The sequence below is a fragment of the Suricata suricatta genome, chromosome 9 (assembly GCF_006229205.1).
Source record: "Suricata suricatta isolate VVHF042 chromosome 9, meerkat_22Aug2017_6uvM2_HiC, whole genome shotgun sequence".
In the NCBI taxonomy this organism is placed as follows: Eukaryota; Metazoa; Chordata; class Mammalia; order Carnivora; family Herpestidae; genus Suricata; species Suricata suricatta.
In genome coordinates this window covers 139,575,699-139,585,440 of record NC_043708.1, presented here as the reverse complement: position 1 = coordinate 139,585,440, position 9,742 = coordinate 139,575,699, and the positions used below count along the sequence as shown (strand labels likewise).

General features: G+C 61.1%; 2 protein-coding genes across 2 annotated transcripts in view; one reads left to right on the top strand and one right to left on the bottom strand.

Annotated features, from left to right (window-relative positions):
* Positions 1 to 388, bottom strand: part of LOC115302421 (SH2 domain-containing protein 7-like) — a 2,915-nt gene extending 2,527 nt beyond the window's left edge. Inside the window, exon 1 of the mRNA XM_029952325.1 lies at positions 213 to 388. Coding sequence (XP_029808185.1) covers positions 213 to 388 — 176 coding nt within the window. The remainder of the gene's footprint in view (positions 1 to 212) is intronic.
* Positions 389 to 4,107: 3,719 nt separating this feature from the next.
* TBC1D2B (TBC1 domain family member 2B) overlaps positions 4,108 to 9,742 on the top strand; it is a 62,531-nt gene continuing 56,896 nt past the window's right edge. Inside the window, exons 1-4 of the mRNA XM_029952324.1 lie at positions 4,108 to 4,305; positions 4,671 to 4,859; positions 5,811 to 5,910; positions 9,322 to 9,487. Coding sequence (XP_029808184.1) covers positions 4,108 to 4,305; positions 4,671 to 4,859; positions 5,811 to 5,910; positions 9,322 to 9,487 — 653 coding nt within the window. The remainder of the gene's footprint in view (positions 4,306 to 4,670; positions 4,860 to 5,810; positions 5,911 to 9,321; positions 9,488 to 9,742) is intronic.

Sequence of the window (9,742 nt, the reverse complement as noted above, 5' to 3'; positions counted from 1 at the left end):
CCCCCCCCCCTCACCCGGTTCTCCAGGGCGGGTCTGCACTCGAGTGCGCCTGCCTGTCCTCACAGTCAGAGCAGGGCCGCCGCGCCCCCGCCCGGCCCCCGGGAGTGGCCCCCCGAGAACCCGGCGCTCCTCATCTGCCCCTGCCTGCCCAGGCTCTCTCGCGGCCCCAGGGGCCGTGGGTCTTGCTGGGAGTGTGGACGGGGGAGCCTTACTTGCGGGTGATGAATCCGTGGAACCAGGGGGGCAGGGCTCCGTCGTGCAGAATGAGGGGCGCCTGCGTCTCTGTGAACCACGTCAAGGCCAGCTGCTGCAGCCTGGCCAGGGCCTGGCCGGCCCCCTCCCCCTCGGGCCCTGGCGCCCCACCGGGCTGCCTCGGGCCGCCCTCCATCGCGGCCAGCACCCAGTGGAAGCCGAGCGCCCGCCCCCACGCGCCTCTATATCTGCACCCCCTCATTTGCCTGAGTACCCGCCCCTCGTCTCCCGCCACACAGGAGCCCTATTGTCACCTCCGCTGTTCTCCTTCCTGACTCTGGGGCGGACACCTGGTCACGTTGGCAGCTGGCGGGCTGGGGGTGGGCTGGGGGTGGATGGGGGAGGAGAGCTCGGACTTCCCGGCCCCTTTCCCCCAACCTCCAGTCTCTGCCCCGCCCGGGGTCCTCAGCCCAGCTACCGTTAGCCGGACAGTGGGTTTAAATTCTAGTTCCTTTCCCTCATGGTGGCCACTTGTAGTTTGGCAAAGTTCTGTGCTGATTAATCTCCTTCCTCTCAAGGTTTATTGAGTGTCTGCCGTGTGCGTGGACCCTGGGCCGTGGGCATAAAGTCTTGCCCAAAGCAGCGCTTTGCCCCCATGGCACATATGTTCTAGCTGGGGGTGGGGTGGGAGACAGAGAACTGAAGACGGAGCACGTGGTGCAGAGGGTAACGTGTGTCCCGAGGACCAGGCGGAGAGAGGAGAGGGCTCCCACCACTCAGACAGGGGCCGGGCAGGGCTGGGGGCCGCAGGGGGTGCTCGGGAGGGACGCTGCTCGAGGCGGAGGGATGGGGTGAGGGGGTCTCTGGTGTGGACAGGGTCCCCCGGAAGGGCCGGGAGGAGGTCACAGTACAGGATGCCTGTTCATCCGCAAATCCCTGAGCTCCACAGTGGAAGCCCAGGCTGGTCAGCACCCGGGCAGCAGGTGCAAAGTGCCAGCCCCGGGGGGTGGGTCCGGGCGGGGGTCCTGCTGCCGAGAGACCTCAGGCCCTTCGTTCCTACGTTGCTGCAGGGAGCTCCATTTCGACGTGTGAGAACTTGGAGCTGGAAACAGCAGCTCCTCTCGACTCTGGGGGCGCGAGGGCAGGCTGTCGAGGTGTCTCACAGGGACACTCAAATCCAGACGGCGCTGCGCGGTGGGGGCAGATGCGGGGACAGTGGCTGCCTGGGGGACTTGCGGCCAGGGGGCACGAGGTGTCACCGGCATCCTGTCTCGGGGTCTGGGCGCTTCGAGAAAGAAGCGTGTCCCCCCTCCTCTCCCCCCCTCCCCGGCGGTTCCCGGAGCTCCGCAGCCTGGGTCTTTGGCTTCGGTTCCGGCCGTGGGACTCTGAGCGAGGGACTGGCCTTCCCTGGGCTTCAGCGTCTCACCTGCTGCAGGGACAAGGCTCCCGATGTCCGACGAGGGAAGTCCGGCGATGGTGCTGGGAGTCCCGGCAGAGATGGGACCGGCTGTCACTTTGACCGTGAGCACGCCCTGTCCTAACTCTGAACCGAGGTTACAGCTCCACGTGCTCAAGTGGAGATCAAGGCTCGACCTGCGTCCTCACCCGGCTTCCTGCCTGGGAAGCCCGGGGCTCAGCACGGAAACCCCAAGGATGAAAATGGTCTAAATTGGGCTGGGGGGGAGGGGCGTGTGTGGATTATATCTTTATTTTCCCTAATCTCTAGCTGCAATTCAGCAGCCTCCCCCATGAGGGGTGCAGAGAACAAGCCTCGTCGGTGTTCACGTCACCTGTGACTTTGTCACCGACAGAAATGACAAGACATTTTCGTGTCACCTCCGCTACCGCAGACATCTTGAGATACTGGAGTAAAATGATAGTCGTTAGACCCACGGCCGGGTCTCGTGATTCAAGATGCTCATGAGGAAACACGTGGTGTTAGGAGAGCACACGTATTCTGATGACCCGACTCCGGGGTAGTTGGTTTCCGCCGTAATGCTACGTATTTTATTATGCGTATTTGAAAACGCTTCTGAGAAGTCCCAGGGCTTCGGCGACACCAAAGGGGCCTGGGGCTCAGAAAAGGCAAGGGAAGCCGGGGTTTGCCACTTTCCTGGAAGTATTCAAATGCAAAGAAATGTGTTTCTATAATTTTCCATGAGGTTCTCTCCTGTCTCTCTTTCAGGGAGGACACTGTCCGGAGCAGAACCCGGTCGTTTGCATAAGAAGACAAAGGCTGCCTGTGCCCCAGGGGCCGGGCCGGGGTGGGGGTTCCCCAGTCCTGCAAACAGGCCGGAGTCCTGTTTGTGCTCAGAGGATGCCTGGCCCCGGGGGGGGGGCGGGGGGGGCGCGCCCCGGCTTGGGGCCATTAGGAGGCCCCTGAAGGAGCAGGGGTGGGTGGTCTTTGACGGGCTTCATACCCTACTGCTCAGCCTCGGGGGCTCTAGCTCGCCCTCCTGGGAGGCCGCACCCAGGTCTGCCGGCCGTTCTGCCCGAGGACCCCCCCCAACCCTCCGCGAGCCCACGGAGCAGGAACAGTGAGTCCTAGTCATGCGCCAGCCATTCCTGGGCACTGCGTTTTCACTCCCTCGGGTGTCCTGGCAGTGGGCACCTCCTGGCAGTTGGCACGGGCCTGCTCCTCACGGGACCTGTGCAGGGCAGACAAGCCCAAGTCTTCTCAAATTGTCCGCCTCGTTCCCCATTCTCCTGTGCCGAGAATGGTGCTCGGTCCAGTTAGATGCTCACTGGCATATTTTAAATTATTCAGACGTATGATACACCCACGTGGCTTTAAAAAATAAAAACATATCAAAAAGTTGGGGCGCCTGGGGGCTCAGTAAGTTAAGTGTCCGACTTCGGCTCAGGTCGTGATCTCCCTGTCTGTGGGTTCAAGCCCCGTGTCGGGCTCTGTGCTGACAGCTCGGGGCCTGGAGCTGCTTCAGATTCTGTGTCCCCGTCTCTCTCTCTCTGCCCCTCTCCCCTCACGCTCCATTTCTCTCTATCTCTGAAAAATGAATAAACCTTAACACTTTATTTAAAACTTTTTTTAAATATATAAGAAAACATTTCCTCCCAAGCTTTAAAAGCCACGGGGCCCAGGCCCTCCTCCGGCCCACAGGCCCGCCCTCCCTGACCGTCCTTCCCGGGTCTCTGTGCCCGACCAAGTCCGGGCCGGTCTTCACACGCCCCCTTCCGTACGTAAAGGGCAGGGTCTCTGCGGCGCTCTGTGCACGACCAGTGGTTTGCTTTGTGACACACGTTAACTCCGTTCCCGGGAGCTTGCGCGGAGGGGACTGGCGGAGATGCCGCCCTTCTTCTGGGGCAGCCACGGTGTCCCCGCATCGCGAGGTCTGCAACCAGCCCCCACAGGAGGCCATTCACGTGGTTCCTAAGGCTCTCCGAGCTCCGGCTCGGACCTGACTGTGCACAACAGTGAGAACAGCCAGGGACGCCTTCCGCCGGGGGGCCCTCGGTTCAGAGGCTGGTTAGTCTGGAATTCCGATCAGTGTTGCCAACCGGCCTCCTTTGAGGGTTGTATTCGTTAATGCGAGGTAACACTGAATGAATGGGTAGATGAATGGATGATATTTTCTTTTTTTTAATGTTTATTTATTTTTGAGACCGAGAGAGAGTGCAAGCAAGGGAGGGGCAGAGAGGGAGACACAGAATGCGAAGCAGCTCCAGGCTCTGAGCTGTCAGCACAGAGCCCAACACGGGGCTCAGAGCCACGAACCGTGAGATCGTGACCCGAGCCGAAGCCGGATGCTCAACCGACTGAGCCGCCAGGCGCCCCGAATGGATGATATTTTCAAGCTCAGTCACGGCGCGGCTGCCTGCCTGCGAGGAACACTGGGGGCGGGTCTGACGCGGGTCTGGAAGGGTCGCCAGTGTCACTAGGAGTCCTTTCGGCCCTCGATGTCGCTGAGCAAGTTTGTTTCTGGCCAGCTGCTGGGGCGGAGGGTGGTGCCCAGAGATGCCCCTCCAGCCGCCCTCCCACCCCACACGGGCAGCTCGGTTGCACCCACAGCACGCTGGCCGGGCACTCGGAACCTGCCGACGGCCTGTGAAAACGTCTGTGACCCGGACGAGGAAACGCCTCCAAAACCAGAGACAGTACCGGCTCCGAAATCCCGAGAGCAAGTGGTAAAGCCACAGTGAACAGGCGTGTGAGTGAATGTCTATGCCACGGGATGTTCACGAAACGTTCATCACGTCCGATCACAGCTCGGGGGTCCGATTGTCCGATCCCACCCAAGGCCCCGAGTGCGCGGGAAAACTGCCAAGACACTACCACCCGTCAGTTCAATGGATTCTCAAAACCAGACAGTTCCAAAGCAAATTCATAAACATAATGTTTCCCCAAAACCTCAAAGCAAAAGACGAACGTGTATATGTTTACACAGTTATCACGTAGAACGTGACCGAAGCCGTTACACAATCGCACGGATCTGACGTGAAGCGGTGCGCGGGTTGCACAGAGCACCTGGGCCTCCGAGTCCCTGGCGGCGCGGCACCTGCTCCCCGGAGCCGCCGCTCTGGCCCGTGGGCCCCCGACCGCCCAGCGGGAAGGGAAGGCCCCGCCACACCGGCAGCCTTCCCCGTTGGCGACCTCTCAGTTTTCGCGGCAAGGACGAGTTAATTTCTCTGTAGACCATCTGGCCTCACCAGTGAGTGGGTTTGAGCTCCTGGCAAAACTGAAAATCGGCAGGATTGCGTGCCGTGTGCTCGTGAGGCCCGAGGAAGGGACAGCCAGTGAGAGGCCCCCTTAGGGCCCACGGGGAGGAGCAGGGCTCTATGGCCACATGACTAGAACACTTGCTGAACAGTCTCGGAGGCCAGATGGCTGCCCGGGGGCCTGGCACATGGAACACTGCCCCCTCCCCTACAGCAGGGACAGTGGAGCCCGACAGCCATCCCTACTGTGCGCTGGACACTCAAACACATGTACACATGACTTCATGTTTGCACCAGGCACGTGAGGTAGAGACGGCACCTGTTCGTCCCCACTGTGAAGACAGGAAACTGAGACCCGGCACTAGAGACAGAGATGTGCTGCACCTGCCCGCCCTCCCCCTCCTTTCCCTCCTACTCAGATGCCATGTGTGCCCCAACAATGCATCAGATCAAAGTTAGTAGATATCTAGCCAATATATTCAAACTTCAGAAGACAAAAGAGACTGCAAACAGACTCCGAGTGGGCTCTTTCGGGGTCACCTCGCTGCCCATTATCGCATCCCGACTGTCTTCAGGGAGTCTCCTCCCAGCTCCTGGCTCCTCAGTGCTTGGCTCGTGTGAGCACCTCTGACACTCCTTTTGGAAGCCCCTTCACTGAACCCGGGCGGTGCCTGGACTCTGATAGGAGCCCCCCTCTTCCAGTGGTCAGCTGCAATGCCCCCACCACCAAGGTGACCCTCGCAGGCAGAGGATTCGGTTCTAGAGGTTGTGTGAGGAGGGGGCTGGAATCTGAGGGCAGACGGGCAGGGGTCCTGAGCACAGAGCCAGGCTGAGGAGCAGGACAGGGAACAGGAAGGACCCAGGGCCTCTGCCCCCTACCCCCACCCTGGGTCCAGTCCTCACCTGCTCCCTGAGCAGTGGGACTCCCCCTAACTCCTGTGCAGGCCTCGCCTGCCTGCCACTCAGCCCCCGCCAGCCCTCTGCCCTCCATGGGCTCCCAGGGGCTCCCAGGCCTCCGCCTGTTTGGAGGACAGGGAGCTGCAGGTGTGGAGATTTGCCTGCCCATTTGGTAGGGAAATGAGGCCTCCTGAAGCCAGAGTCTGCAAATCCAGGCGGAGAGGGTCCCTGGCGGGGCTCCTGTCTCTGCGGCTCCCCAGCCCGCCCAGGGCCCTTCCGGCAGCAGGAGACCAGGCCCAGGCCCTTCTGAGAGTCAGCAGCCCCCACAGGAGGCGGAGGCACAGAGCCAGGGCCCAGGACGGGTTGAATTAGCCACCACTCTGGGGCCTCCCTGAGGACTGGACACTGGGCTGAGCACTCCATGTTTGTTGACTTCAGCTGTGTGACAGCTCTAGGAGGTAGCGCCCCTGCTGGTCCATTCTGCAGATGAGGAAAGCGAGGTCCAGGGCGGTGGGTGATACGCCCACAGTCACATAGCCCCTCCCTTACTTTGGCCCCTTCCCGCTGGCCCTCTTAGGGCAGGAGGCACAGGGCCTAGTGGGAACGTGTGGACAGCCCGCTCCCCCACAGTGGTCTCCCTGTGGGGTGGGGAGGGGGCGGTTCACTGGTCGCTGCCCCCTTCTTCCTGTTCCCTCTCTAGCCCCGCCCCCTGGCCCGTGAGCTCCAGGGCCCTCCCCATCCAGGCCAGCTTCCTCTGGACATGCTCTGGGGTTAGCAAGGCCCTACCCAGACACACTGTGTCCCCCACCTCCAAATAATAGAGCCATCTCTGTGCTCTCTGCCTCAGGGACAGGAGTGCCCCATTGGCGCCTCCCAGCTGTGCCTCGGGCCGCTGATACACTTCCTAGCAGGCAGAGCAGGGCCCCAGATCACCGAGTCGCCCATTCCCTCGTGGTACAGCTGGGAGGCCGCAGCCCAGAGAGGGCACAGACAGGTCTAAGGACACACCGCATCTCAGGTGCTGAAGCCTCCTTTCCTTTCTGGGCTCCCCACAGGACCGTGAGCCTCTCCTGTGGCGGGCTGGCATCCTGGGGTCCGAGAGGCGCAGGGGCCATGCACGGCTGGGCGTCCTGTCCCATCCCTCTCAAGGGAAACCGGCCCAGGATGAATCACTGGCTGTGTGCTCCCGGGGCTTGCCCCGAGGCTGCCCATGTGGGGGCAAGTTCACTGCCCAAATTTCCCCTTTCCAGTAAACAGCAGCCACTTCCTCCTGGGCTGGCCACTTCCTTCTGGTCACTGGGCTCCAAAAGGCCCTCTGGCACCAAGCACGCCTGGGCTAGACTCTGGGGAGGCACGCGGGCTGCGTAAAGCTGCCCCCTGACCATAGGACGTGGACACGGAGTCTCAGAGACTCGGGAACTGCAAATGTCCATTCAAAGAAGGGGTCAAGGGAGAACTCAGGAGCCACCAGAGGCGGGGGTGGGGGTGGGGGGAGCTGCTAAGAAAAGAAAGGAACTGGCCCTAGCGTCTCCATGTGGGAGGCCTGGGGTGGGGGGAGGGTCTGGTTCAGCATTTTACATAACCTATAAAAACTGGGCACAGGGACGGAGGGGGAGGTGCTGCAAGACGGGACGGGCTCCACCCCGAAGCTCGGCTCCGGCCCTCGGGAGGCCGGACACAACGTGGGGTCTGCGGAAAATCAGCCCTCTGGAGCGGCCTCGAGAGAGCCTGGGAGGCTTGGCAGAGGGCTGGCGGGACGAGGGGGTGTTGGGGGTGGGCCTGGAGGCTCGGGCCACTGCCACTGGGACTCTGCTGAAACGCTGTGGCCACGTGGCCCTTCCCCAGGGTTCAGGGTGAGGCTGAGTGCTCCCCACAGAGGGCCACGTTCTGGGCCGGACAGGGCAGCTCACGCCCTAGACTGTTGGCCCGGCGGCCAGCTCAGCCTGCTTGCAGGGGGCCCACGACTGTCAAGATACCCGGGCTCTAAAACCCGAGAAGAGCAGCAAAATCTAAAGTAATAAACATTTAATTAGATGTCTACAAAGTGTGACCTTACGTCAACACCATATAATCCTAAAACCGTCCCTCCCGGGCGCCTGGCCGGCTCAGTCGGTGGAGCGAACCGCTGTTGATCTGTTGGTTGTGAGTCTGAGCCCCATGTTGGGTGTAGAGAAGACTTAAAAATAAACTTTAAAAATGTCATTTCTCTGAAAACAACGTGTAGGCTGGATTTATCTTACTTAGCCAGTGTGCCCAAACCGACGCGACTACTGCCAAGAAATTGTGAGCCAAACGTAAATTAAAATGAATTCTTCACAGTCAGATAAAATCAAGATCACACTTATAAAAATTCCTTCAAACGTTTTTAGAGCAAAGTTTACCGTAGGACGTAGGGCATGTGAACATGTGGTGTGGGGTGTGTCCACCCACAAGGAACAGGGCGGGGGGCTTAAGCCAGCTAACATGGTGCCACTGCTCCCCCATGGGTGACGTGGGAGGGAGAGAGGCTCCGGTGCAGGACGGTCCAAGCTCGGGGCCCAGCTCGCCTGCTGAGAAGCACAGACGGCGGCCGCGGAGCCATGGAGCCACAGAAGCAATCCAGATCCAGTGTGGTCTGTCCAGCTGGGGGCACAGCCCCGTGCCTGGGAGGGTGCCTTCCTCATGCTCAGCAGACCTTGGTGGGCCACAGGCCACGGCCACCCCCACGTTTGCACACCTGGCCCACAGAACTGAGGACGGTGGCTGTCACCTCTCTTCCCCGCGCCTGCTGCGGCCACGGGGACCCAGCGCTCCCAGCCACTCCCCTGTCCATAGGATTTCCCGGTCACACCCCCCGCTGCTGCCTCATCCCCAAGCGCATTAGTCACTGCCCCTCACCCTCAGGGCGAGGCCCAGATGGAACCTGGGTCCGGACTCGGCAGGTGGCCCATCCCACTCCTGCTCTGGCCTCCCTCATGTGGGCCTGGTCTGCTGCAGGATTGCCCCCTCAGACACTGCTGACTTAGGACAGCCATGTTCACCGTAGGACAGGAGTAATGACAGCTGGTACCTATGGAGAGCCTACTATGTGGTAGGCACACACTGAGCACTTTGACATGCATTTCTCCTATAACCCTCACAAGGACAGCAGTATGAACTGTGCTATATCCCCATTCTGTGGATGATGAGGCTGAGGCTCAGAGAGGTTAAGTAGCTTGCCCAAGGTCACACCTCTGGTTAGTGGCAGAGCTAGAAGATGGGACCTCATCACTCTGGCTCCAGTGATCACCCTCAACGCCTATGTTTTGTGCTCAAAGAGAACCTAGGGCATGAAGGTGGGGGCCACTCCGGCCAGATCCTTGGGGCCTCCGGGGGCAGCGGAGGCTGGCATGAGTCTGGCTGGCTGGGCAGGAGCTCCCTCTTCCCGTCAACTGGTGGTGCCCAGTCCACCTCAGAAAGCTAAGCGCCCACTTTTCATTGAGCCTGTTAACGGACCTGTGCAAAAACAAACGGAAGTGGGCGCCTTATTTGCTTTGATTTGGCCCTTTCAGAAACTCAGCTATTCCCTTCCTCTTTCAGCGGAAGTGCACTTGACACAGGCGCTCCACTGGTCTCAGGTGCACGACAGACACAGTGACCCGGTCGGTGTCGCTGCTACACCAGCACCGACAGTTCCTGGACCCCCACTCCCACCCCCGTCCCCCGGGGTGCACCAGATTCTTCTCTGCACCAACGACGTGTCTCGGTGTGTTTTTCAGTTTGCACACCAGGGCCTTGGGTCCACGTTGTCGCCAGCAGGCTCTCGTCCTTTCTGCGCTTCCTCTCTTCTGGCTGCGGCCAGTCTGCACGGTCGTGGCCTCTGCTGGGCCGCCCCGCCCTCCGAGGCCGGTTCCTCCACCTCCATGGACTCCCGCCGCCGGCCGCCGCCCCGCACCCGGGCCCTTCCCGCACGTGCTGTGGGCCCCAGGTGGCTGGCGCGCACACGCCGCCCGGGGCAGGT